This window comes from Carettochelys insculpta, chromosome 12 (assembly GCF_033958435.1).
Source record: "Carettochelys insculpta isolate YL-2023 chromosome 12, ASM3395843v1, whole genome shotgun sequence".
Taxonomy (NCBI): Eukaryota; Metazoa; Chordata; order Testudines; family Carettochelyidae; genus Carettochelys; species Carettochelys insculpta.
This window is the reverse complement of record NC_134148.1, coordinates 3,914,080-3,942,032: the sequence shown is the minus strand read 5'-3', so window position 1 is coordinate 3,942,032 and position 27,953 is coordinate 3,914,080. Positions and strand designations below refer to the sequence as shown.

General features: G+C 60.6%; 1 protein-coding gene across 1 annotated transcript; it reads left to right on the top strand.

The window, feature by feature from the left end:
* The first annotated feature begins 30 nt into the window (after positions 1-30).
* LOC142019449 (dual oxidase 2-like) lies at positions 31-24,152 on the top strand. Its single transcript, XM_075006378.1, has 25 exons — positions 31-100; positions 537-627; positions 2,035-2,137; positions 3,410-3,570; positions 3,780-3,955; positions 5,690-5,808; positions 6,951-7,088; positions 7,993-8,106; positions 9,011-9,213; positions 9,997-10,182; positions 10,736-10,961; positions 13,713-13,806; positions 14,489-14,664; positions 15,673-15,742; positions 16,931-17,109; positions 17,698-17,928; positions 18,178-18,277; positions 18,504-18,553; positions 18,685-18,812; positions 19,535-19,688; positions 20,292-20,524; positions 20,939-21,097; positions 21,519-21,674; positions 22,057-22,185; positions 22,965-24,152. Exons 1-25 carry the CDS (start codon positions 54-56, stop codon positions 23,085-23,087), a joined length of 3,546 nt encoding a protein of 1,181 aa, XP_074862479.1. The 5' UTR covers positions 31-53; the 3' UTR covers positions 23,088-24,152.
* The last annotated feature ends 3,801 nt before the right edge of the window (positions 24,153-27,953 follow it).

Here is a 27,953-nt window from a genome sequence, read left to right as displayed (position 1 = left end):
CAGGTTACAAGCAGCACGTGGTTCCCAGCATCTCCCCGGAGTTCCTGGTGGCCATGGTGCACTCCCTGGGGACCATGGTGCCCCCGGGCGTCTACAGCCGGTAGGGAGAGCTGTGTGGCGGGCAGGGGCGCCTGGCCGCTGGGGGGGCAGCAGCAGCAGACGGGTGAGGTGGCGGGAGCCGCTGGGCAGGCGTGCGAGGCAGGTCGCGCTGCAGCAGGGAGAGCCGCTCTCCGCTCCTGGAAGGGGGATCCGGCCCCCACCCTGAGAACCGCAGCCCTCCAAAGCACCAGCCGCCCAGCGCTTTGCAGCCTGCTCCTACCACCCTAGCACGCGCTGCCTCGGGGGCCGTGCCGGCTCCCTGCCCTGCTGCCGTTCAGGCCATGCCGTGCGAAGACAGGGGAGGCCCTGGCTCCCGCCCAGCTGGGCATGGAGGCAGGCACAGAAGTGCTGGCTGCACTCAGGGCAGGACTCTAGCAAGCTGCAGAAAAGCCTCTCCTGGCCCGGCGGTGGGGCCTCACCCTTCTCCTCTGTTCCAGAACCACAAACTGCAGTTTCCAAGTGGCGCACGACCAGGCTGACAGCACGGTGCAAACCTTCCGGCTCTGCAACAGCTACTGGAGCAGAAAGGTACCGGGGCCTGGCAAGGGCAGCGCCGGGGCCGGGACTGCGTGTGTGGAGAGCGAATAGATGTTCCCTAGCTCTCTTGGCACCACCCCAGAGCAGGATGTAGGGAGCTGCTCCAGGCTTCCGCGCAGCAGGTTCTTGAAGTGCAAAGCCTAGTGTGCAGGGTAATGCCCCCACAAGCCCGGTCGCCCGTTGCTGCTCACCAGTGAAGGGGCACCGGGAACGGCAGCTGTGGCCGAGTGAGATGGGTGTTTACCTCTCTGCTGCGAGGCCCTGGCCAGTTGCGTCCCTGCAGCCAAGTGGGAATTCACCGTGTGCAGAGCCAGGCTGGGGGCCACCAGGGAACTCCTGCCAGGGCCACCCCACCCACCAGACATGAAACAAAACTCAGCTGTGCAGCTGAACGCATAAAAATGTTCTCAAACAAGAGATGCTGGCGAGATTTTCCCGAGAAAAGGTTGATACATTTCAGGCCAGTAAAAATTTTCCCACAGAAAATCGCTATTTTGCAGAAACTATTTTCCACTGAAAAAACCACTTCAGTAGAAAACTGCCAAGTAGCTTGTCTCCTCATGTGCTCTAAGGTGGTTTCTGGTCCTCTAGCCCCGTCCCTGGGAGTGTAGCCTCTGCAGACAGGAGATTCAGACAGGGCCAGAATTTGTCCCATGGGAGCTATAGCTGCAGACAGTTACGCACATGCCTACAGTGTGCAGTCTAAGCTCACAGGAAGACCCAGCAGGGCTAGGAACACACAAACACAGGGTGGCAAGCCCTCCAGGCCCTGAACGACCTTCTGCCTTCCTCTGGCTTCTGTTTCCCACCTGCCCTAACATTTTCACAAAGAATGGCAAAAAATAAAAATCCATGATTTTGGTGCTGATTGTCAAAATGTCCCTGGAGCAGAACACACTTTACCAAAACGTCAGTGCCTGGCTCGGAGGGTCTAAGAAATCCATCTCCGAACAGCTCTCATTGGAGTCTATGTGTCAGATGGTCCACTGGTGTAGATCTGTGCAGCCCTGTTGACTGTAGAGATGCCCCGGTGTCCGTTGGTTGAAGGTCTAGCTGGATGCGTGCAGGGCTGTGCAGGTCTGGAGGAAGAGGACGTGCTCCAGTTGAGGAGCAGGCATGCCTTCCTCCATGGCAGCGATTAGCCTTTGGCACAAGCTTGCGGGGGAATGGGTGGAGTCTCCATCTTGGGTTGTTTTCGGATTCAGCCAGGGATGATGTCCTTCAGTTAAACACACTGGCTCAGTGAAGGTGGGAGGTCAGAGTAGAAGGTCTAATGGTCCCTTCTGACCTTTAACTCTGTGAATCAAAGTTCCTCTTGGCGCTGGGCCAGGCAGGGGCTAATATCGCGGGGGGATTCTCACAGGTTTGCACCACATTGACAATCTCTCGTCCCTTTAGCACCCCAATCTCCGGACAGCGCAGGAGGTGGACAACCTGCTGCTGGGGATGAGTTTCCAGATTGCGGAAAAGGAGGACAATGTGGTGGTGGAGGATCTCCAAGGTGAACGCACATTTCTTGTTGCAGCAGCTGTGGCTTGGTTGGGCGTCTGTCTCTCTTTTGGCTGCTCGTGGAGACATGTCGTTCCTCTTTGGCCGTGTCTACACGTGCACGCTACTTCGAAGTAGCGGCGCCAACTTCGAAATAGCGCCCGTCACGGCTACACGTGTTGGGCGCTATTTCGATGTTGAAATCGACATTAGGTGGCGAGACGTCGAAGTCGCTAACCCCATGAGGGGATGGGAATAGCGCCCTACTTCGAAGTTGAACGTCGAAGTAGGGAAAGTGTAGACGATCTGCGTCCCGCACCATCGAAATAGCAGGGTCTGCCATGGCGGCCATCAGCTGAGGGGTTGAGAGACGCTCTCTCTCCAGCCCCTGCGGGGCTCTATGGTCATCGTGGGCAGCAGCCCTTAGCCCAGGGCATCTGGCTGCTGCTGCGGCAGCTGGGGATCCATGCTGCAGGCACAGGGTCTGCAGCCAGTTGTCAGCTCTGTGTATCTTGTGTTGTTTAGTGCAACTGTGTCTGGGAGGGGCCCTTTAAGGGAGCGGCTGGCTGTTGAGTCCGCCCTGTGACCCTGTCTGCAGCTGTTCCTGGCACCCTTATTTCGATGTGTGCTACTGTGGCGTGTAGACGTTCCCTCGCAGCGCCTATTTCGATGTGGTGCTGCCCAACGTCGAAGTTGAACGTCGACGTTGCCGGCCCTGGAGGACGTGTAGACGTTATTCATCGAAACAGCCTGTTTCGATGTCGCTCCATTGAAATAAGCCACTTCGATGTAGCGTGCACGTGTAGACGTAGCCTTTTACAGCTGGGACGCAGGGAGAGGAGATGGTGTGTCACAAGCAGGAAGGGAACCCAGGGGTCCTGCCACCCTCCTGCATTGCAGTGGCTGTGCCCAGCTGCTCTCTGGCTTTGGATCTTGGCTTTAAGAGGATTCCCCCATGCAGGGAAGGGGACCTGGTGCCAGGCCAGGCCACTGTGCAGCACTGTCCTCTCATGGCCTCTGCAGACCTCAGCACTCCAGCATGTGGGGGCAGGGGGGGCGACCATCATGCAACTGTCCACAGGTGCACTCAGAGCTGGGGCCTCTGGAGCACCGTGCAGGAGCCTCGCAGTTTGAGCTAACGGCCGGCTGGTGCTCAGCTCGGGCTGCAGAGGAGACCCCGTCTGGCTCCGTGGGGCAGCGAACCACGCCCAGGGGGTGTACCGGTGACAACTGCAGGTTGTTGCCGTGTGGCTGCGACATCAGCTTCTCTCTCCGCTCTCCCCAGATTACTGGTACGGGCCCATCAAGTTCTCGCGCACCGACTACGTGGCCAGCTACCTCCAGCGGGCGCGGGACCTCGGCCTGTCCACCTACAACAAGGCCCGGGAGCTCTTTAACTTACCTCTTGTCCAGAACTGGTCGTTCTTCAGCCACATGGATGCCACGGTCAGCAGCTCCCCCACCCCAGAGGTCATTTAACCTCAGCCGCTCATAGGAGCTTCAGATGCCCCCATCGTGTGGCGCTGTCTGTCCTGGGACAGCCCGGGCACTGCCATGCCAGGTGGCTCTGCGGGTGCTGCGGGTGGGTGAGCTGTTCCTGAAGGGCAGGGGACCAAGGCGCTGCCTTCCCTGACGTAGCAACGCGTGTTCTTCAGGTCCTTCAGAAGGTGGCTGACCTGTACGACAGCGACACCTCCAGGCTGGAGCTCCTGCCAGGGGGCATGCTGGAGAGCAACGGAGGTCCTGGAGACCTCTTCAGCGCCATCATCTCGGACCAGTTTACGCGCCTGCGTGACGGCGACAGGTTTTGGTTCGAAAACAGTAAGAACGGGTGAGTGTCTCCTCTGGCAGCCCGCGCCTGGGGCAGTCGCTGCGTTGGCTGGGGTTCCCCCGCAGCGGGGCCTCGCAGGCCAGGGCGGTCGCTCCGTTGGCTGGGGTTCCCCCCCAGCAGGGCCTCGCGGGCCAGGGCGGTCGCTGCGTTGGCTGGGGTTCCCCCCCAGCAGGGCCTCGCGGGCCAGGGCGGTCGCTGCGTTGGCTGGGGTTCCCCCCCAGCAGGGCCTCGCGGGCCAGGGCGGTCGCTGCGTTGGCTGGGGTTCCCCCCCAGCAGGGCCTCGCGGGCCAGGGCGGTCGCTGCGTTGGCTGGGGTTCTCCCCCAGCAGGGCCTCGCGGGCCGGGGCGGTCGCTGCGTTGGCTGGGGTTCCCCCCCAGCAGGGCCTCGCGGGCCAGGGCGGTCGCTGCGTTGGCTGGGGTTCCCCCCCAGCAGGGCCTCGCGGGCCAGGGCGGTCGCTGCGTTGGCTGGGGTTCCCCCCCAGCAGGGCCTCGCGGGCCGGGGCGGTCGCTGCGTTGGCTGGGGTTCTCCCCCAGCAGGGCCTCGCGGGCCGGGGCGGTCGCTGCGTTGGCTGGGGTTCTCCCCCAGCAGGGCCTCGCGGGCCGGGGCGGTCGCTGCGTTGGCTGGGGTTCTCCCCCAGCGGGGCCTCGCGGGCCGGGGCGGTCGCTGCGTTGGCTGGGGTTCTCCCCCAGCAGGGCCTCGCGGGCCGGGGCGGTCGCTGCGTTGGCTGGGGTTCTCCCCCAGCAGGGCCTCGCGGGCCAGGGCGGTCGCTGCGTTGGCTGGGGTTCTCCCCCAGCGGGGCCTCGCAGGCTGGGGCGGTCGCTGCGTTGGCTGGGGTTCTCCCCCAGCAGGGCCTCGCGGGCCAGGGCGGTCGCTGCGTTGGCTGGGGTTCCCCCCCAGCAGGGCCTCGCGGGCCGGGGCGGTCACTGCATTGGCTGGGGTTCCCCCCTAGCAGGGCCTCGCGGGCCGGGGCGGTCGCTGCGTTGGCTGGGGTTCTCCCCCAGCGGGGCCTCGCGGGCCGGGGCGGTCGCTGCGTTGGCTGGGGTTCTCCCCCAGCGGGGCCTCGCGGGCCGGGGCGGTCGCTGCGTTGGCTGGGGTTCCCCCCCAGCAGGGCCTCGCGGGCCGGGGCGGTCGCTGCGTTGGCTGGGGTTCTCCCCCAGCGGGGCCTCGCGGGCCGGGGCGGTCGCTGCGTTGGCTGGGGTTCCCCCCCAGCAGGGCCTCGCGGGCCGGGGCGGTCGCTGCGTTGGCTGGGGTTCTCCCCCAGCGGGGCCTCGCGGGCCGGGGCGGTCGCTGCATTGGCTGGGGTTCCCCCCCAGCAGGGCCTCGCGGGCCGGGGCGGTCGCTGCGTTGGCTGGGGTTCCCCCCCAGCAGGGCCTCGCGGGCCGGGGCGGTCGCTGCGTTGGCTGGGGTTCCCCCCAAGCAGGGCCTCACGGGCCGTGTGCATTTTCACGTCGCTCTGAGCCTGGGCCTGGAGTCTGACACTGTGGGAACCAATGCTGCAGCCCCAGAAGCGTCAGGTCAGGGGAAAACAAGCTCAGACCTTCAGGCGTCCCAGCACTGCACTGGCAGCCTTCCGACCAGCTGCCGTGGAGCCGAGGTCTTCAGTCCTTGTCGCCAGGTCCTGAGAGGATGTGGGGTGGATACCAGAGTCTGTGGGTCGCCCGGGGGGTGACAGACACCCCTGCTCTGCGTGGGGCTCCCAGAGGCCTAGGCTGGATTCCGTGTCTCTCTCCCTAGGTTATTCAACCAAACCGAAATCGAAGCGATTCGAAACACCACATTCCATGACGTCCTGGTTAGCGTCACCACCGGGCTGTCAAAGGCCTTCCCGCGGCAGGCGTTCCGATGGAGCGCTGGTGAGTGGTTCTTCCCCTTTCCCCAGGGCCTGACGGGGGCTAGCCGCAAGGTTGCGCACAGCATTTGGCCCAGCTCTCCACCTGGGCATCGTCCAGACGGCGTGCCCTGCCTGGCCGTCCTCCGGCGCACCCCCTGCTCCTCTGGACAGTGTGGTCATTAGAGGTTAGGTTGGCCAACATGAACTAGGCGTGGAGGTTGAACGAAAAGCTACGGCGCAGGCCTGGACAGCTCCACTTTCGAGCGGAACCTTTCTGCTGAGATTTGATGGCCGGGACGGGTGGAACCCCTGGGCAATGAACAGAGCCTGCTCCGTTCGTGACCCAGAGCTCCCGCCCTGGCCTGGCCACGAGTTGTGTCTGAGCTGGCAAAGCATTCTGGGTAATAAGCACAGTTGCCTCTGGCTAACATAGCTTCTGTTGCTTTTCCTTGTCACGTTCCTGGCCTTGGCCTAAAGAAGTTGAGCAGGATTGGTTTGTGAGTCACGGCCAGTAATAGCAGTGGTCATTTTGCCGCTGCGTTTTTGCCCAGCCCTGTCCTATAAAGTTATCCATTTACCATGAGAACCTTTTTATCACACTCTTTCTTTCCCCACACGAGAGGTTTATTAAGTCTTGTTTAAAATAAGAGAGCCCCTGCCAGCTTGTTATTGCACCAAGAGAGATTTCCAGGATTGCAACATCCCGTCCCGATCCTGCCATGTAGAGCTAAAGCCTCGCTGAGCGCCCAGCCCATAGAGCCCGTAACTCATCAGACACGTCGATGCCCTTCCTGCTTGGTCCTGGGTCTCGTGGGAGAGCTGGTGCTGCAGCAGGCTGTGGTACGGTGCAAATGGCTCCTCGAGGAATCCAGAGGAGGCCAATTCAGTCAAACGGTGCAGGTTCCAGGGGACCGGAACCCACGTAACTGATGGCAAGGCCCTGGCCTCTGAAATGCTAAATGAAGGGCCCACAAGTTCTCCCACGCTTTAGGGGGGCCCCAGAGCCATCCTCCCATGAGCAAGATGCCATGTGACAAGCATCTGACGAAGGCCACGAAGCCAATAAATCTGCTAGTCTACAGCGGGCCACAGAACTTCTCGCTGTGCCTCCCATGAGCTGGGCTGGCATCGTGGCACTCAGACCCTCTTCTCTCTGCCCACCAGGTGATCTGTATTGTCAGCTCCAGCAGTTAACTACAGACCAGCTGGCCACCTGCACACCCATGACGGTGCTGGACTATTTCGAAGGCAGCGGAGCTGGATTCGGGCTTATCCTCGTCACCCTGTGCTGTTTTCCTTTAGGTTTGCTACCGTCTCCTCCTCCCGTTTGTTGACCCTTGGCTTGAATGTGGTGGTTGTGCTGAATCCCCCTGGGGGCTGGGCAACCATATCTCTGACTGGCCTCAGCGGGAACTGCAGGGGACTGGCCCTCTGAGATGGGCCCGTCCTGGTTGGAGCGGAGAACCTCCGAGAGATGTAGAGCGCCTTCCGCCCCCATCGAGTCACTGGGGAAGGAGGGCGCTCAGCAGTCTGCAGCTGGATAAGTTCCTGCTGCAGTCGGAGGGGTCACTGCACCATGCCACGGTTCCCAGTGACACTGGGGCCACATGTAAGGGAGAAACATACCTTGGATGGTGGCTGGGTGGCGCTGAGTCGGTGCTTGACTGGGGGGCCAGATTAGACAATTCAGCGGCCCCGTCTGCAGGTAGGACACGAGGTAACGGGCTTCCTCTGCAGCATGACCTACTTTGGTCTGATGTCAGGAGACAACTTTCTAACCGTAGGGGGAGTTAAGCTCCGGACGAGGCTACAAGGGAGCTTGTGGAGTCCCGTCCTTGGGGGGGTTTAGGAGCAGGTTGGACACCAGCTGTCAGGGCTGGTCCAGGTTTATCAGTCCGGCTTAGCACAGGGGGCTGGACCAGATGACTTCTCAAGGTCCCCTCCAGTCCACCACATCTATGGCCGTGAGGCTTTATGGCCCTAGCAGTAGCAGGGGCCTTTGATGGGATGGGAGCGAAGGCAAAGACGGAGGCATTTCCCTAGTGGGAAAGGGAAACAGGCCTATGTTCTCCCCAGACCCCATGGTAGGTGGTCACCCTTGTAAGCCCACCGGAGGAGGGGAGAGCCGGCCGAACTGCCTTGAGGTGGGCAGCCCTGTGTCGCTCCGTTGGCTCATTTCTCTCTGTCCTGCTCCTTTGCGCCCCAGTGAGTTTGTTAGTTGCCTGGATCGTCGCCACGTTCCGCAAGCGCGATTTCAAGAAGCTGCAGAGACGAGCGAACCCCAGCATGCGGAAGGAGGTGTCGGGCGAGGGCGTGCCAGGTACGGCGGGACCCATCGGCTGTTTCCCGGGGGTTGGGGGGGAAGCTGGTGGAACCCCAGCTGGCTGGAGTTGGGCTTTCAGGTGTAGTCAAAGTCAAGCAGCCACCAAACCCCTTTGCTCTCAGCATGGGGCACTGTCCAGGACAGCGCTGGGGTGGAGCGGATCATGTTCAGCTGGGAGGGAATCTCCCATCCTGGGCACTGGTGTGAGGGCAGAGCAGCTTTTGGGGCTCGCCCTAAAGCAGACAACAAGCCCTTTGACCTGGAGATGGTGGGGCATTGCCCAGTGAGCGTGAAATCTGCCTCTCACATCTGCATGGGCAATCTCAGCTCAGCCGCCGAGCTAGGACAAAGGAATTTGCCCTCTGGAGCCATTCCCTGTGTTTTCTTAAGGTAGCTGGGTCGGTCCTGCATGAAATGGAGACCTCCAACTCTTTACTGGACTTGACTTGAACCCTTGTACTCCTGGTGGAGCGTAGATCATCTACAAGTCTCCCCCACTGCACTTTGTCTCGGGATAAAACTTCTAGCTGACCTCAGGAGTGCCCCAGTCGTTGTCTTTCAGTCCCAGTAGAACTTCTCCAGCTCTTTGACATCCTGAAAAATGCAGCCTGATGACCTGACCCTGACTTCCCTTCCATGGTGTAAATCGGGAGTAACCATATTGAAAACAATGGAATTGCACGAGCCAGAACCAAGCCCGTGTGATACCAGATTCGCTCTCATGAGCAGTACGGTTTGCCCTTCAGTTTGGGTAGACTGCTTGAGCAGCAGCAGCAGCAGCAGGGCTTCCATTACCGACCGCTTGCCAGAGTAGGGGTATTTGTAGGCCAGTGGAGAGAGGTGCTGGTTAACAGTCTCATACAGATATTCTGACCCAACACTCTGCATTCCCTCCTACCAGCTTTGGAGTGGCAAGGTCCCAAGACAGACAACAGCCTCATCTACCTTCAGCTTCAACCAGACAAGACCATCAAAGTGCTGGACAGCCGGCGATCAGTGCTCCGCAGCATCAGTCTGAAACACCAGGAGCAGGTGGACATGGTCCTGTCCATTAACAAAGGGAACAAAGCTTTGCTCCTGAAGATTCCCAAAGAGTATGACCTGGTATGGAATGGGACATGTACTTGGTGTTGCTCCTGGGCCTCTCTCCGCCTGGCTGTGCCAATTGCAAGGAATAAATTCCCTACCCTGCACCTCCCTTGGTGACATGTTCTTGGGAGCTCCAGATAAATATTCTTCTGCGGTGACTGGGTTTATTGCTGGGGTAGGCTCATAGTGCAGGTCTTACACTGATGGTTTTAGGCCAGCGGAAAACACCAGGGCTTCATATTGACCCTGAACAAGCCTTTTGCCCAGACCGGTGAGGTTTAATAGCTACATATTTCTGTAAGTGTGACGTCAATTGAAGCTCCAAGCATGCATGCCCCACATGCGCATGACGGAAATGTCAGGCTGCTAAGCCAATCAAATGGGTGAAAATTCCAAATGTTGATAGTGGCTTTGCTTGACTATCCACCTAGCAACCTGAACTCCATAGGGATGGCCCAGAAGTGTCCGACCTTAGCAGGAGATGCTTCAGGGGTGCCCCCCGCTCAGGTTCTGATCTTTAGTTAGAAGAAGCTGTAACCTTCTCTCCAACAACTTCATGCCCTTGGAAATAGAAATGTCCCTGGTTGGTTGGGGAGCCGTGCCAGAGGAGGTGGTGTCTGCGCATGGGGGAACAGGGGTGGGAATTAAAATGAGATTTTCAAGCAAGAGCCTAATCAGCCGTGGATGGTGATGGAGGTGCGGCTGGCACCTTGGCATTGCAGCCTAGCGGAGTGCTGGGCCCAGCCCGGCTGAGAGAGGGTCCAACTCCCGCTTCTCACGCTTCGGGGGCTCTTCCAGGTGTTGCTTTTCAACGGCGAGGCAGAGCGAAGCGTCTTCATCCGGAAGCTGAGCGACTACGTGGAGAGGAACGGGCTGTCCCTCAACGTGTCTGTCATGACAGAGCGCAGCCTGCTGAAGAGGGCTGTCACCAAGGAGCAGAGGAAGCAGATCTTGGAGACCTTCTTCAGACACTTGTTTGCCCAGGTATGCACCGAGCCAGCACCCGGGCGTGGTGAGCACACAGGGAAATGGAAGGGCGCTGTTTGCCTTGAGTAAGCATTCAGCGCCACTGTTCTTAATGCATACGGCAATGGGCAAACACGCACCAGGAACAAGCTGCCAGTGTTTGCTCCTGAAGAACCCCTATTATTGGCAGAGGACGGAGGGAAAGGCCATGCTAGAGTATTTCTGTTTAATACCTGGAAGAAGCTGTTGCGTCACATCGTAAGTACATTACGCCAGCAAACGCCCTCCGGTGCGAATTGCATGAAGAATGAATGTCAGAGGGGTGTCTCCAGAGACTTTTTGCTAAAGCATGTGCTAATGCCTTACAGCTGCCCAGTGACCGCTGGCCTGTGTGTGGAATGGATAGGGGGGTGGGTTCACACGGCTCTGGTGAAATGGATGGGGTGTGGATTAGCATGGCGCTGATAGAATGGCAGGTGTGTAGGTTGGCACAGCTCTGGTGTGTGTGTGTTGCGGGGGGGGGTGCGTGCTGAGTCTGGGACTAGCTCCCAGCCCACCTCTCTCATCCCAGGTGCTGGAGATTGACAAATCAGACGCCGGGGACCTCAACTTTGAAACGTCCTTGACAGCAAAGGAATCGCTGAAGTGTGAGCTGAGCAGGGCTGAGTTTGCAGAGTCGCTGGGGCTCAAACCCCAGTCCATGTTCGTGGAGTCCATGTTCTCCCTGGCGGACAAAGATGGCAACGGGTATCTCTCCTTCCGCGAGTTCCTGGACATCTTGGTGGTCTTCATGAAAGGTTAGTCTTGGCTCTGAGTGAGGCGTCAAATCCCCTGGCTTGTTGCTGCCATGGCGCTAGCTGAGCAGCTTCCACCTGCAGCCACACTCCGCTACCAGCCATCACAGCGCAGCTGAACCTTGGCGTTTTCCCTCTGTCACGTGAAACAAAGAAGACAGATCCAGTCCCTGTGTAGTCCCTGAAGCCCACACGCTGTGCCTGGCTAAGGGTGGCTCTAGGCACGGGATGATTGCTTTCCTAAATTGGAGCCCAAGTGTCCCCTGTGGTTTTACTCACGCAAAGAGTGGCCTCCACGGTAATCAGTGACCATAAGCACTTTTCCTCCCTCTGCTAATGCAGAAAAGCTGTTCTCCTCTCTGCGTCAAGGCTGGCTGGCAAAGTCTAGCTAGGTAGTCTCTGAAGCACAGCCCACCTGTGGAACTCCTTGCCGGAGGATGCTGTGAAGGCCAGGACTTCAGCAGGGATCGAAAAAGAGCGAGACAAATTCATGGAGAATTGGTCCATCCATGGTTGTTAGCTGGGAGGGGCAGGAATGGTGCCAGAAGCTGGGAATGAGTGACAGGGAATAGATCACCTGATAATTACCTGTTCTATTTATTCCCTCTGGGGCACCTGGCATCGGGCACTGTTGGAAGACGGGATATTGGAGTAGGTGGACCTCTGGCCAGGCCCAGTGTGGTCATTCCTATGTTCTTGGAAGTTACCCCAGTCGGGTATCTCCCACTGATGTTACTCACATGAGGTCGGTTTTGCTGATGTTCTGGCAGACGAGTAAAGCTACAGCAAACCCTGCAGCAGCCTTTTCAAATGGCAGCAGCGTCCCATGACCACCTCATACGATCAGCCTTTTCTTTTTAAATGTCAGGCAGTTCTGGGGAGTAGCTTGCCTGGGGAAGTCAGAGAATCACAGAACACTAGCACTGGAAGGGCCCTGAAGAGGTCCTTGCTCCCAGTCCCCTGCCCCCATGGCAGGACCAAGCACCGTCTAGACCATCTCTGATAAGTGTCTTTCTAACCTGCTCTTAAATAGCTCCAGTGATGGAGATTCCACAACCTCCCCAGGCAATTTATTCCCGTGTTTAACCACCCTGACTGTGAAGAAGTTTTTCCCAATATTTAACCTAAATCTCCCTTGATGCAGCTCCTTGTCTTGTCCTCAGAGGCCAAGGAGAACAATTTTTCTCCCTGCTCCTTGTAACGCTCTTTTAGGTTCTTGAAAACCACTATCACGTCCCCTCTCAGTCTTCTCTTTTCTAAACTGAACAAGCCCAGTTCTTTCAGTCTCCCCTGACAGCTCCTGTTCTCCAGACCTTTAATCATTCTTGTCGCTCTTCACTGAACCTTCTCCAATTGCTCCACATCTTTCTCGAAATGCGGTGCCCAGAACGGGACACAACACTGCAAGTGCGGCCTAATCAGCGCTGAGTAGAGCGGAGGGATGAGGTCTCGTGTCCTGCTCGCAACACTCCTGTTAATTCATCCCAGAATCACGTTTGCTTTTTTTTGCAGCAGCATCACACCGTTGACTCATGTTTAGCTTGTGGTCCACTGTGCCCCCTAGATCCCTTTCTGCAGTGCTTCTTCCTAGCCAGTCGCTTCCCATTCTGTATGTGTGACGCTGATTGTTCCTTCTTAAGCGGAGCACTTTGTGTTTGTCCTTATTAAACTTCATCCTGTTTACCTCAGCCCATTTCTCCAGTTGGTCCATAATTTTTGAATGATGACCCTATGCTCCAGAGCAGTTGCAACCCCTCCCAGCTTGGTTTCATCTGCAAATTTAATAAGTACACTCTCTACGCCAATATCGAAATTGTTGAATTGCTGCATTGTACTGGTGCTTTTGGAAGCTTCGTTAAGGGCTTGTCTATGTGGGAAAATTGATCAGAATACTAGTGTGGGAAAAGCTATTCCCAGCAGCTGTTGTGGGGTAACTGCCTATGTGGGCACTTCATTCTGAAATAGATGTGATTTTTATTCCCAGCCATAGGGCCAGACTCTGCCCCGGCTTATTCTCAGGCTGGTGAGAAATACTATTGCAACACTTAAGGTTGGAAAATAAGGAGGTGAAGGACAGACAGACTAGATAAAAGGATTGCGAGAACATCTTTGCTCTGCAGAGCTTATTGGGACCAGACGTAGGAGAGTTAATTCATAATGCGTAATTTGCTTGACAAATTCTGCCTCTTTTTCTCTCTTTATAACCTGTTTGAAGCCAGCTAGCGATGGTCCCAGATTTATTCATTACTCAGAATCGCTGCAGATTTCCACAGCAACTCGTCCTTGGTGGAGAGATTGTTAAGAAGGAACTCATTGGGAATATGTAGAATTTGTGCCCTCTTGGTGTCCTAAATAAACACAGGGGGACTGTTTCTGCACCCCGATACAATGAGTTACGTCCTTAATGACCACGAGTGTGACTTGTGAATTTCACACTTGAATATGGCAGGAAGAATTTGAAACTGACGAATGGCTGTTAATCAAGTGGTAAGATTTTTTTCGCTGCATGTCTAGTTCTGCTGGTAACGCTTAACCAGCAGCAGTTAGGGAAATCAGATGCAGAGGAGCGGCAAACACAGCCGAAACAAGCATGTTTTAAAAATCCCCACGGACACTAGTGTGTGCATTTTCACACTGGAATGGCAACTGTGTTCCTGCAGGTCCGACAAGCCCTGCCTTAGAAATGCCTTGATACCCTATTTTGCTGCAGAAATAAGAGATGTTCCTTATTCCATCCATCCTCTTCCCTACCAGGGTCCCCAGAAGAGAAGTTAAAGCTGATGTTCACCATGTACGACGTTGATGGGAATGGCTACCTCTCAAAGGAGGAGTTCTCCAGGATGCTGAGGTATGCCTCTTTCTGCCCTGCACGCCGACCGGTAGTCGGCATAGGCCTTCTCCAACATCTCCTTCTCACTGGAGACGCTTCAACTTCCCGGGGTCCAGTGTGAGGCCTCTCGGTCCAATCCGTGGAGCTGAGAAGGCCGGGATGCATCCTGGTGCTCTGCCCAGTCTCGTCTGAAGTGGCTCCAGTGAGGGATTTGGGCTTACTCAGTTTGCAGAAGAGAAGAGCGGGGGCTGATCTGATGGCAGCCTTCAACTTCTGAAGGGGGGGCTCTAAAGAGGATGGAAAGACTAGTGGTGGATGTCAGAACAAGGAGCTAAGGTCTCAAGTTACAGCGGGGGAAGTCTAGGCTGGGTACTAGGAAACACCACTTCCCCAGGAGGGTGGTGAAGCACTGGAAGGCGTTGCCTAGAGAGGTGGTGGATCCTCCACCCCCTAGAGGTTTTTAAGTCCCTTCTTGACAAAGTCCTGGCCGGGATGACTTAGTTGGGGTTGATCCTGCTTTGGACTACGTGACCTCCTGAGGTCCCTTCCAGCCCTGAGATTCCACGATTCTGTGGTGCCGCCGCCTACCCGTCTCCCTTGGCTGGGCCTCCGTGTAGCCCTCCTGCCGCAGCCAGGCCCCTTTTCTCTCCCCGCATCAGCTGGTTGTTCTACAGCTCCTGTCTTTGTTCCTTTGCTCTAGGTCCTTCATTGAGATCTCCAACAACTGCCTCTCAGGCGACCAGGTGGAGCCGGTGATTGAGTCGCTGTTCCAGGCGTCGGGCTTTCAGGATAAGGAGGAGCTGACGTGGGACGATTTTCACTACATGCTACGGGACCACGACAGCGAGCTCCAGTTCACCCAGCTCTGCATCAAAGGTCAGCGGGGGGGACAGAGCAGGTGGCCTTGCCGCTGTGCTCAGCAGGGCCAGCACCAGAGGGCAGGGAAAAATCCCATCTTTCCTCCAGCGTCTCTCCTCCAGGTGCCACCCACACACATGCCAGAGGCTACACAGTGGGGAAGGTGCTTTCTACAGCAGAGAGCTCTGCTCAGTGGTCCTTTCCTTGAACAAAGCAGGCTACCCATCCCAGCGTCCCGGGGGAGAGCCCAGGAGTGTGACGGGGCAAATGAAAAGCATTCCACCTAGGAAGGAACAATCCGTTTCACATGCACCTCCTGGGAAACGCTGCCCTAGGGAGCACTGCAGAATGGGATCTAGGGGTCAGAGTGGACCATAAACTTAATTTGAGTCACCAGTGTAGTGCCCTTGCAAAGAACCCGACGTCATTTTTGGGATGTATTCGTAGGAGTCCTGTGAGCAAGACAGGAGAAGTCATTCCTCTGCTCGGCTCAGCACTGATTAGGCCTCCCCTGCAGTACTGTGCCCAGTTCTGGGTGCCACCTTTCAGGACTGGTGGGGAGAAATTGGAGAAGGTCCAGAGAAGAGCAGCAAGAATGAAGCAACATGAGCTATGAGGGATGAGTGAAAGAACTGGGTTTGTTTAGTCTGGAAAAGAGAAGGCTGGGAGGGGACATGATAGCGGCTTTCAAGTGCCTGAAAGAGGGTTACAAGGAGGAGGGAGAAAAGTTGTTCCCCTTAATCTCTGATGACAGGACCAGAAGCAATGGGCTTAAATAGCAGCAAGGGAGGTTCAGGTTGGACATTCGTCAAAACTTCCTGTGGGGAACTTACACCTCTGGAACAAATTGTCTAGGGAGGCTGTGGGATCTAGGGAGGGTCAGACGAACACCTCTCAGGGATATTCTAGATGGAGCTTGGCCCTGCCATGGGCGCAGGGGACTGGACTTTTCCTCTTGGGGTTCCTTCCGGTTCTAGGTTTCTGGGATTGTCTCTGTCATAGGTTTGCCCTTTCTGCTTCCCACAGGGGTTCCTGATGTGTTCAAGAAGAACATGGCCAACCGCATCTCCTTCATAAACCACCCCAGGACCAACGGGTAAGCTGTGCCCCTGCCCAGGGCCGCCCTGGGCCTGCCAGCAATGCGCTGTGGAGATTTCTCTCCATCTTCCCAGCCCTTCTTCCCGCCCGTCACAGCAGCAGTGACCTTTAAGGGCAAGGGCTGGCTGGGGGAGTCTGGCCCAGCCTCGCCCCTCCGCCAGAGGCCCCACCTCTTCCCAGGGCCCGTCCTGCCTTGCTAAGGGCCTCGGTGCCACTGCACGACTGGGCACTTACCACCCCACCGGGCTGGATGACCTCGGCTGAGCACATAAAACACCGGGCGGGGCAGGAGGGATTTGCCCGCCGGGGCGTTTGGGTAGGGCGGCAGCGTGGCGTGGACAGGCGCTGTCGCCCAGTAGGCGGTGATGCCCTTACCCCGGCGGAGCAGCACCTTACGCCCGTGGGCCTCTCGCTCGTGTTGGGGCCCGGCGAGTCTCGCAGGGCACCCGGCTCCCAGCGGCTCGGTCAGCAAAGGAGGCGGGTGAGGGGGCTGCCCTTGAGGCCGGGCGAGGTCTGTCCTGAGCCTCTCCACGCAGCACCCCCACCTCAGTCCTCCGCGCTCGTGGCAGGACCGAGCACCACCTCGAACACCCCCGACAGGGGCTTGTCTGAGCCGCTCTTTCACCCCAATCTGTCTCCCCCAGAGCCGGGGGAGATGCGCCCCCCCACCCTCCCCGCCTGGGGAGACACCCGAGGAAGGACCGTGCAGCTGGCTTCCCTCCACCCCCCCCTCCCCAGGGCCACTGGAGTTCCCAGGGACGTACCAACTCCCCTAGGAGCTTCCAGCTTCCTGCCGCATCGGTGGTGCTGTCCCCGGGCTTTCCAGTGACTGTGATTAATGTCCTTTTGTGGCCGCCCTTGAATACGGCTCTTATCTGCCTTGGTGGAGGTAGCTGATTGTTAGTGGTTATCAGCCCCTCTCGGGGATAAGCCTCCCGGCGAGCCAGCTGGTAGGACAGGACACAGGCTTCCTCTTACCGCCTCCTTCCCCGCCTGGGTCAGAGCACCCGCCCCTGGCTGCTGCCCAGTCCCCAAGCCAAGGAGTCTGCGGCCCAGGGAGCCTGCAGGCTCAGCAGCGTTCGGGAGCTCCGCCCCACTCTCGCGCAGGCAGCTGGGGTTCGCCCTCCGTTCCCGCGGGCACGGGGCTGCGCGGGATGAATCCCGACCTGCCGAGGGTTCTTTTCAGGGCCGCTCCACGCCAGTCGCATTTATACACCGAGGCCCAACGGACGAAATACCAGCGGAGCAAAGTTCACCAGAAGATCCAGGAGTTCAAGCGCTTCGTCGAGAATTACCGGCGCCACATTGCCTGCGTGGTTCTCTTCTCCGCCATCACCGCCGGCGTGTTTGCCGAGCGAGCCTACTGTGAGTGGCCGGCTGGCCCAGAGCGCCCCCTGCTGACGGGGCAGGCCAGCGTGCCACCTCGGGGTGGGGGTGGGCAGGGCCCTGGGTACGAGGCCACCCTGCCGAAGGGCGGTGGGAGGGGATGTCTGAGCCCAGGGGTGTGCGTGAACTGGTTACACCACTTGACATCAGGATGACTAGCTCCCCCGTCAGACCGTCCCCAGCACATAAAGCCAGCCAGGATGGTTCCTGTGCCTGCTGCCTCCGTCTTGGCGTGGGGAGTGCGTATGAGGGGCAGCCCGGCTGCACACAGGACTCCTGTCTACTACGCCATCCTCTACTGGCATGTCGTTCCAGTGCTGCATGTGGGTTATTGCTGGGTGTAAGTTAAGAGAGGCCCCTAGGCTGCTCTACAGCACAATCAGGCCAAAGCTGGAGCTGGCAGAGAGGAGTCCTCAGAACTAGACCCATAACTGGCCCCTGCTAGCCCAGCCCTGGTAGCCACGAGGGGGGTTTGTTCCTGTGAGAAGCAGCGAGCTCCTCCCCGGGATCGGTGCCCGCCTGGCGCTCGCCCTGTGGGTGACCCCCCCTGCCCTGCTTCATTCGCAGACTATGCGTTTGCGTCCCCATCCACTGGCATTGCGCAAACCACCTACGTGGGCATCGTCATCTCCCGGGGGGCAGCTGCCAGCATCTCCTTCATGTACTCCTACATCCTGCTCACCATGTGCCGCAACCTCATCACCTTCCTGCGGGAGACCTTCCTCAACCGTTACATCCCCTTCGATGCCGCCGTGGACTTCCACCGCTGGGTCGCCATGGGGGCTCTCATCTTCTCAAGTAAGTCGGTGACGTGGGGGCAGATCCCCCTCGCCCCAGTACGGATGGGGACGAGGGGGCAGCCCCAAAGCCAGGGTCGGACGTAGGCCGTGGCTACTGGGAACTCACCAACCCCTCACAACAGAGGCGGAGCTACCATGGCCAGCGTTGTATCGTGGGGCGATCGCTGGTTGGCCAGCTCCGGTCCTGTCTCTGGAGCATGGCCACGCCACGGGGCGTGACCACGTGTTTGCCGTCTCTGTCCCGCAGTTCTCCACACCGGGGGCCACGTGGTGAATGTCTATATCTTCTCCGTCAGCCCACTCAGCATCCTGTCCTGCCTCTTCTCCAACGTCTTCGTGAACGATGGGTGAGTGCGTTTGGGAGGCCCCGTGGCTGGGTCGAGCCGCTGGAGGAGGACGAGGTCGTGCAGGGGGCTGGGCTAGGCGGCTGGAGAGAGCTCGTCCAACCTGCCCGTGAAGGGATTTCCTTGGGCGGGCTGCGGATGGCCCCCACCCCCCGAAGAGAAGTGCTGGGGCCCTGGGCGGAGCAGTGGATGGAGACGTGCAATCTGATGGTGTCTCATTGCTCTCTAGGTCCCAGCTGCCCCAGAAGTACTACTGGTGGTTCTTCGAGACCATCCCAGGTAGGGACGACTATCCACGCCCGCCAGGCATTGCGTGGGGTGGGGTGGGGGTCTCCTGCACTGGTGGTTCCAAGCGGGGTGCCTATGCTTGGCGCAGGCTAGTCCTGATCCCTCGCCCCTCCCTCTGGCAGGCATGACGGGGGTGCTGCTGCTGGTGATTCTGGCTGTGATGTACGTCTTCGCCTCCCATCACTTCCGGCGCATCAGCTTCCGGGGGTTCTGGATCACCCACCACCTCTACGTGCTGCTGTACATCATGGTACGTGGGTCGGCGGCCTGGCTTCGCTCCTGGGCTCACCCCCGCCCTTGGCCTGTTGTACCCAGGGCAGAGCGTCCCGCCCCCCCCAGCCGTTAGCAGGGCACCAGAGGGACGCACAGGGAGGGGATGGGCATCGCAACCAGCCTGTCGCCTCTGCGGATCCCACGTGCACCCAAGACTCGCGGGGTGAGGTCCCCTTGGTCCTCCTCCCACGGCTGAACCGGGACCGGTGTAGTGGGGCAGGCGGTGCGGCTGAGCAGAGGTGAACGTCTTGCGGGCCAGTGTGACGCAGAAGGAGGAATGTTACTGGGCCGACAGAGAATGTGCTTCAGGGCAGGAGGCTCCCAGAGCTGCAGTGCAGCCCCAGGCGTGGCCAAGCTACCCTGCTGGGGAGCCCTGCAAGCAGAGAGAGACGGCCCAAGTGACCGGCAGGGCAGCCCAGGAGATACAGCCCTGGGCTAGGACGCAGGTCAGAGCACGAGTGTGCCCTCAGCCCCGCCCCTGCTGGGTGACCCTGGCAAGTCATGTTCCTGCTCCGTGCCTCAGTTTCCCCCTCTGTGGCGCTATTAGTGTCCCGGCTAACCGGTGCCCAGGGCCACCGTGGACCAGCCAGCCTGATCCACTCTCGCTGCCCATTGGTCGCTCTGGTGTTGGGCTCCTCCCTTTGGAGCTCCTGGGCTGAGCGCTCTCATGAGGGGCGTGCCGGGCACTTGTGTTCCCAGGTCGTGGTCCACGGCAGCTACGGCCTGGTCCAGCAGCCCCGCTTCCACGTCTACTTCATCATCCCGGCGCTCATCTACGGGGCAGACAAGCTGGTCAGCCTGAGCAGGAAGAAGGTGGAGATGAACGTGCTGAAAGCCGAGCTGCTCCCGTCAGGTACTGTGGCCGGCGGAGGTGGGAGCAAGCCACTGGCCCAAGAGACACCCTAGAGCCTCGGAGCTCTTAGCGGCCCTGGTCAGCCCCCTCTGGCTGGTGGGGCTGGCCCTGCGCTGCCTTGCCCCAGAAGGCCGGAGGGCGTGTCCCCCCCGAGGCTGGCCGATTGCCAGTCGGACGTGGCCGTGTGCTGGAATGGGCGCCCACGCTGCTGCTCCAGCCGGGCGCTGGCTGTGCCCTGGCACGCCCTCCGAGCGTGGCAAACGTGGGGCCCCAGCTCCCCGGGCAGGCCGGGGAGGGCTGTCCAGATGTCCCCAGGCGGGGAGCTGCAGCCCACACTCCTGCCTGGCTAGGATCAAAGCCGCCAGCAGGACGTGCTAGACACAGGAGAAACCAGGCTGAATCTCCTGTTGGAGCCCTCCACCTCCTGGCCTGCGTGGGAGACCAAGCCGTGCCTCGCAGGAGCAGAGCCGGTCTCCTAAGGAGCTGTCCTCTAGTGCCGGGGGCTGGCTGCTCGCAGCCCAAGCCTCTGTTCTGTGGGTGCAGCACCCTTGGCCTGGCCCGGCCCAGCCGGCGTTACTGAGCAAAGCTTCGCCTGCCTCGTAGGCGTTACCTATCTCAAGTTCCAGCGGCCGCAGGACTTTGACTACAAGTCCGGGCAGTGGGTGCGGATCGCCTGCCTGTCCCTGGGAACGAACGAGTACCACCCCTTCACCCTGACCTCCGCCCCCCACGAGGACGCGCTGAGCCTGCACATCCGAGCCGCCGGGCCCTGGACCACCCGGCTGCGGGAGCTGTATTCCCCAGAGAGCGTGGCCGAAATCGGCGCCTACCCCAAGGTACCGCTGGGCTTCGCCTCCCCGGGGGAAAGCCACATCTCCAGGGGGGGCGGCTCTCCAAGCTCAGCGCAGCACCAGCCTCCAGGCCTCAGCAGAGTGCCCTCTCCCTGAGCACCCTGATCCTTGACCCCCAGCTCCCTTCCTGGCTGGGCTGACGCCTCCCCTGGCCGGCGCCTTGGTTTCTGTTGCCGGCGGCTGGGTGTGGGGCGGTCCAAGGAACCCTCGCTGGCCCAGCTGCCGTCTGCTCCCAGTGGGCAGTGGAGATCTCGGGGCTCTGCGTGGAACAGCTCCTCTGCCCCCCTCCTGGGCGCTGTGCCGTGCCAGCTGGTCCCCGGCTGCATTTCTCAGCCAGCCCGGCCCCGAGACCGCAGCGCAGGCTGGGGGGAGCTCTGCTAACCCCCAGCTCCTTCCCAGCTCTACCTGGACGGGCCGTTCGGCGAGGGCCACCAGGAGTGGAACAAGTTTGAGGTGTCGGTGCTGGTGGGCGGCGGCATCGGGGTGACTCCCTTCGCCTCCATCCTCAAAGACCTGGTCTTCAGGTCCTCGGTCAGCTGCAAGATGCCGTGTAAGAAGGTGAGAGCTGCAGCGTGCGGGGGACGCCCCGGGCCCCTCTCGCCGCGCTGGTTACGTGGGAGGAACTTTGGGCGTCTCTCTCCCGCCCCAGCGCTGCCCAAGGGTTGGGCTGAGCCCGTCTGCTCCACAGTCACTCAGGGGCCTCGGGGATGTTCTTCCCTTGCTGCCCATCGCAGGCACTGTCTGAGCAGCTGCCTGGGCACGTTTCTGGGTCCCTGCCCCACACAGTGCCCTCTGCCCCGCACTCAGAACACCCCTGGGGGCCGCCACCGTCTCCGCCCCCACTGCAGAGCTTTTAGCTTCCGCAGCCAGTGGTGGTGGAGGGTCCCCAGGGTGGCGGCAGCCGGCAGGACCCCCTGGATGGGGCTGGCTGCCGAGCCGGGTCGGGGCCCTGCCGGTGACCCCTGCGGTGCCCCCTCAGATCTATTTCATCTGGGTGACGCGGACGCAGCGGCAGTTCGAGTGGCTGACCGACATCATCCGCGAGGTGGAGGAGAGCGACCAGCACGGCCTGGTCTCCGTGCACATTTACATCACCCAGCTGGCCGAGAAGTTCGACCTGCGCACCACCATGCTGGTGAGCCCTCCCCCAGCCCCCGCCGGGGTGCCGCCCTGTGCCGAGCCGGAGGGCTGGGTGAGGCAGCGGGCGGGGCCAATTTCATCTCCGCCCAGGCTGGGCAAGGGTAGCAGGACCCCCTGGAGCGAGGGCCCTGGCGCCAGGCTGGAGCTGCTGTGCTGGGCAAGGCCAGGCCAGCCCCTCTCTGCCGCGTCCATGGGCCCAGGGCTGCTGTGTACGGATCTACCCCCGCACCCCGTGCCACGTCCCCAAGCCCAGGGCCAGCCTGTGCTGGGCCCGGCCCCTGCGCTGCGTGTTGGGTCGACCTCTGGGCCACATTCGAGTGGGGAGGCCCCAATCCTGCCCTCCTCCCTGCTGAGCCCCGGCGCCTTTCTCCCCTCAGTACATCTGCGAGCGGCATTTCCAGAAGGTGCTGAACCGGAGCCTGTTCACGGGTCTGCGTTCCATCACGCACTTCGGGCGGCCCCCCTTCGTGCACTTCTTCAGGTCGCTGCAGGAGGTGCACCCCGAGGTCAGTGCTGGCCTCTGCCACGCCAGGCTGTGGGGATGAGCCGCTGGCAGGAGCCCAGGGAACCCCGTGTGCAGCCAGGGGAGGCCTGGAACAAAGAGGGCCTGGGGGGAAAGGACCCCAAAGGGTGCGTTGGGCTGGGGAGCGCTTGGGCGGCCCCCCAGGAGAGCTGCAGGGACAGCCCACCTGATTAGCAGAGCGCCCACTGCCGCCCTCGGCCAGTGCCCTGATGTTAAAAATTAGCAGGAACCCTGCCTGGCAGCCTGGCCCAGCTGGTGAGACGCCCCCTAGTCCCCAAAGCAGCTAGCTGGCAGGATGTGAGCTTGCACCCGGCCAGGGTGCTGGCCGACCAGTCGCAGGCTGCACGTGTAATGCCTGGCGCCTTCGGCCGGGGACGAGCTCTGCTGGGCTCCGGCAAGGGAACTGCGCCGCAGTAGGCTCGCACGGTGGGGCAGGAGCCTCCGGCGGGGGATGGGCCAGCGTGGGGGAACCCCTCCCCCCCGGCAGCCCTACAGCATATGCCCTGAAGGAAGAGTCCTGCCATGAGGGGGAGGGAGAGCCGGAGGCCTGGGGCTACCACCGGTCCCCACTGCCGCCCAGGGCACAGGCGAGCTGAGCTACAGCCACCCACCTCCCCTGGCAGCAGTGTGACCCGCTCGGCGCCTCTAGCAGAGCTGGCACTGCTAGGCTGAGCCTGACCGGCCTGGAGGAATGGGGGAGGGGGCGCCCCGGCTCTCTGTGACCTGACACCGCCCCCCCCCGCCTTGTCCCTGCTTGCCCAGGTGCGGAAGATCGGCGTCTTCAGCTGCGGCCCCCCGGGGATGACAAAGAACGTGGAGCAAGGCTGCCAGCAGCTCAACAAACTGGACCAGACTTACTTCGTGCACCACTATGAGAACTTCTAACTCGCCTCCCCCCCACACCTGGACCCTCGGCCAGACCCACAGCTCCCTGGGTTGCTGGGGGGGGGGGCAGAACCAGGCGCTCCTGGAGTCCTGGGGAAGGTTCCCTGCCACTTTCCCGTGGGCGTTGCTGGGCCGTCTCTGCCCGGCTTTGTGGAGACACCCGCCTGGAGCTAGTCCGACCCAGGAGGGAATCGCAAGGGGGCTGGGGACCTGCACAGGGCGCTGGCCGCGGGGCACCTGAGAGCGTTGCCCAGCAGGAAGTGGCTCAGCCCATGGGATACCAAGACCCCAACAGCACAGCACCGTTCCCCAGAGCAGCGGCTGGAATCTGTGTCACACTCACCTCTGGGCCCCAGCTGCAAATCCCGCAGACAGGAGCACCCGTGGGCACAGTCCTGCTCCACTGATGCAAACGGCAAAGCTGCCCCTGACTTCCTCAGGCCCGAGGTCCAACACTCGGCCAACAGTCCAATTTCATCTCGCTGTTCCCGTGGGGGCCTGGCCCTTTCCGAGGGGTCATCTGGCCCAGCATGCCTCTCGGCGGGCTCAGCACCAGCTTCTGCCCCTCCAGGGACTGCAGCCCGCAGCTACGGGGTGTGCTAGGGAGGGTGGAAAGCGGGAACCAGTTTGCTTTGGGCATGCTGGATGTCTGCACAGCTGCAGCTGCCACGTGCAGGGGAGACCTCCGGCTAACCAGCCCTGGGATGACCGCAAGGAATTCCAGCACCGAGCTGCTTGTGAGGCCCACCTGAGAGAATCAAGCGCCATTTGGTTTCACAGCCTGATGCGCTGGCCAGCCCCACAGACGCGCCTGGTTCTTGCTTGGCCACCCAGCCAACTGCCTGCATTACAACAGGGCCTGGCAGCTAAAGAAACTAACACCTGTGTTGTCATTGCACCGAATCCTGCTATTGAAGGGCTGCAGCTTAGTCTGTGTTTGTTCCCTTTACATATTTAACAGAGGAGCCCGTAGCTTTTAATTTAGTGGCTGTATAACCCCCAGAGCCCTGTGTAATTGACAAGCTGACTATTCCTGCCTCTTCAACAAATGACAACCCTGAAACTTCCAAAGTCTTCAAGGAGCCTTTCTTGGGGGGGTGGGGGGGGGGGGGTGTCGTCAAAAAAGCCTGAGAGATGCTTGTGGAAGATCTAATGGCTATTAGCCAAGCTGGGCAGAAAGGGGCAGGGGGGGGGCGGGGGTGATCCACTTGAGTCCTTGGTCTGTTCATTCCCGAGAGCTATTGGCCACTGGCAGGCGACAGGCCACTGGGTGAGCAGGGCTGCTGGTCTCCTCCCCCCGCCCCATATCAGTAGCCCCACCTATGGGCCAGAGGCTGCTGAGTAGCCAGCTTGCCTGGTGTGGTGCCAGGGCTGTACACTGGCTACGGAGTTATATGTCACCATGTCTCAAGGCTTCCCCAGCCGCCCCCTGGCCGGCCTCCTGCCCTGGCAGGCCGGCACCTACCAAAATGCTGGCAATGATTTTAGTTTGGCTGACTCAGTGCCAGCGCTGGGCAGGACCGATCAGCGTGTGGTGGCATCCTGGCGTAAGTGTAGAGGCACATGCGGGTTCAGTGGTGTCGTGTATTAGCACACTGAGTCCGAAAAGGCTCTAAACCTGGCCCGGGGTGGGGGGGAAACACGGTGCCCTCCCTGTCCAGCCACGACAGAGGCTGAAAGACACCGGTCGGTTGTGTGATGGAGTGGGGGATATCTGTGTGTGTGTGAGTGGCTCACAGAGGGTGTGGGGCTCCTGCTGAGGGTAACCTTGATGACCAGGTAACACCTTTGTACTGCAGACAAAGGAGGAGGTGGAGCCTGAGGGGTTTGAATTGGAACTGGGAGTTGGGAAGCAGTTAGTCTGGGCTGAGGGAGAGAGAGAGACAAAGGAGGGGGCAAGGCCCCAGTTCTGGGGGCCCCTCAGGGCCTCCTCTCCCCAACATGGATTGGACTGGCTGTCTCTGCCTGCTGTACTGACTCCTCTGTACGATGCTGTGTCCTGTCGGCTAATAAACCTGCTGTTTTCCTGCTGAGTGAGACACTCTCCTGCCTGCGGACAGGGTGCAGAGCTTGGGGGACCCCCAGTACCCCATCACAGGCTGCAAAAGGGTTTCAGCATAAGCTTGCAGAGGGCACCAGCCGAAGGGGAATTGCTCTGCAAGTGCCACATTCACCCTGGGGCTGAACGGAGCGCTCAGGTCGCTAACGCATTACAAGCGCAAGCCCCGCCCCCCCCCCCCCTTTGCCCTAACCTACCTTACTTCATTTACACCTCCTCCAGGTGCACTTAATGCCAGGTTGCCCCCCCCCAGAAGTTTTGCGTCACAGCTGAGGCACCTCCAATTACCTGCTAAATCAACTGAGGTGCTATAGCTCTGCTCATGCTTGTGAGACTTAACTCAGCGCCCCCCCCCCCCCCCACCCCCACCCCCAACTCCACTCCGGCTGAGGCAGGCTGCAACACTTGGCCATCGGCTGAGCCCTGCCAGCCTTCACTGTCGCTCTTTTAATCCTTGGGGCAAGCAATGCTGACCTAAGCCGCCCTCTGTTCCTGGGAAAAGCGGGGCCATGCGGTCGGGGGCGGGGGGGCCTTCAGGGGAAGATTAATTTTAAATCACAGAAGTGCAGTTGCGGCTCAGCTGGGGCCTAACCTCCTGATCCAGGCATGCTGCACAGCTGGTGCCACCGCCCACGGACTGCCCTGACCAAGCCGCTGCAGAGCAGGGCCCTTTCGCGGCTGAGCTCGACGCTGGCTGGTTCGCAGCCAAGGCTGTAGCCGAGACACAGTCATTCTCGCACTAAGTGCCCCCCATATGGGACAATGAACCACACCCAGGGGTGGAGGTTACACTGGAGACGGCCAAGAATCCACACAGCCTCGAGCCAGCAGGGGCTGGTCAGTTTCCAGGGTGGGGGGAACGCACCCCACTAAGGGGCACGGTCCTGGCCCTGCGGTACAAAAAGAGGGAGCTTAGAGCAGGAGAATGGCCTGGCTGTGGGAGAAGGCCTGGGGCCTACCGCTGGCTGCAGCTGTACCTGCAGGGGGCCCAGCTGGCCCGGATTAGGCGGGATGGGCCCGTATTTAAGGCACCAAAAGGGCATCATGGGCGCAGTTGTCCCGTGTGTGGCCCTCCTGCCCGGCGACCTCTCGCTGGGCTGTCTGGAGACTCACCAGCCTCTGTTCTGGCCCCCTCCATTTCACAATGTAGCACCCCACCTGCTGCCCCAGCCTTGCTCAGGTGCCCGGTCGGGCTGGGGCTGGAGTCTGGGGAGTGGAGCAGCTGGGGCTGTTGCCATGCAGGGCTGGGACCATCACCGCCCCCGTGGGGCTGAAGCCCCATTCCTGGACTCCCACCCCCCGGGCTGAAGTGACAGGTGCCTCGCACAGTCAGGGTGTGTTTGCCTCAGGACAGGCCTGTGGTTACAGGCACGGCGCAATGCAGTGCAGCTGGGCAAGCAGCCCGCACCCAAAGGGTTTGGTGACTGATTTGCTGGTGGGGAGCTGCATGCTCCGGGTGCCAGCCCCATCCCACAGAAGAATCGTGCCCCAGCGAGCTGCCTGAATTCTGGGGAACACAAAGTGGGCTGCCTGCCCCTTCCCCGCTCAGGCACCGCGCGGCTGGGAGGCTGCTGAGCCAGGGGAGCCTCAGCCCCTTGCAGGCGCTTGACTCCTGCCCTCTGTCCCAGGGCCCACACCCCCTCTCCACCCAAATCCCCACCTCTTCCTGCCCCTCCCTGGAGCAGGCCTGTCCTGCCCCACCCCTGAACAGTGGCCCTTGGCAAGCGGGAGGTGCTGGAGGGAAGGGACCGTGCTGATCAGTGCAATGGGTGCTGGAGCACCCTTATTTTTTTCCCCCAGGGCTGCGCCAGCCCCGGCACATCCATAGCAACAGTGCATGTGCAGGGCCTAACTGCCCATTCACACACTTCCCCTCGGCCCTGGTCACGTGGGCGCCGAGCTTTACCTGTCCACGACCTCGGGGCCATCCCTCGTGCTCGGGGGGCGGGGCGGGGGGGGCGCTGTGGGGCACCTACCCGCAGCCAAGCCCTACGCCGGAATACCAGCCACCTCTGTGTACCCACAGCCACCCAAAGCAAACACCGACCAAGCACCGCAGGTGCCCACACCCAGTAAGGCAGGCGCCTTTTGCCAGGCGGCCTGGGGGAATCGAGTCACACGGACAGGCTGCGGCTGACGGTAGCAAGGCCTGGGAGCAGTGAGCCCGGGGACCCCACGCTACACCACTCTGCCTCAACCGATCCCTGAAAGCGGTGTACCCGCCCCCTTAGTGGAGCTAAACCTTGCAACACTCGCCACGCAGCTGACAACAGGCTGCCAGCTGACACTGGAGCCCTCTTGGGCAAAGGATAAGGAAGCAGCGACTGCACACCCACGACAGGCAGTACGTGCTGCCCGGACGGACAGCCTGCCAGCAAACAACCGCTCCCTTCCGCCTCGGCCGGGATTCCTGGCTTACCTGGGGCTCTTCCTCACCGCCCCCTGCCGCACAGCGAAGAGCCTGAGCCTCTGACTTCTCCGGCTGGTGCTCTCCTCATACGGCACCAGCAAAAGGCCTCCAAGGTGGAAGTGCAGCACCCAGGGCTCCTCTGCATCGGGGCGGGGGGGTGCATTAGATGGACCCATGGGCCTCCTGCTCCTCAGTAGTCAGTGCACAGAGGCCTGGCTCCACCCAGGACCAAGCTTCTCCCTGGGCGCACCTTGGGCGGCAGCGGGAGCAAGCTGGACACACGGGGCAGTCTAGGACTTTGCAAGGGGCAGGGCCAGAGCCCGAGCCTCCTCCTTACAAATTCGGTGCCTCGTGCAGGAGCGATCGGCGACGTCCAGGCCGACAAGCTCCTGCCCCC

What these genes read in the sequence shown, in the direction of transcription:
- LOC142019449 (XM_075006378.1), top strand. Translation starts at nt 54, where the DNA reads ATGGTGCACTCCCTGGGGACCATGGTGCCCCCGGGCGTCTACAGCCG. An exon ending in CCCCCGGGCGTCTACAGCCG is followed by an intron (nt 101 to 536) that starts GTAGGGAGAGCT and finishes CCTCTGTTCCAG; the next exon opens with AACCACAAACTGCAGTTTCC. An exon ending in TTCCCAAAGAGTATGACCTG is followed by an intron (nt 9,214 to 9,996) that starts GTATGGAATGGG and finishes GGGCTCTTCCAG; the next exon opens with GTGTTGCTTTTCAACGGCGA.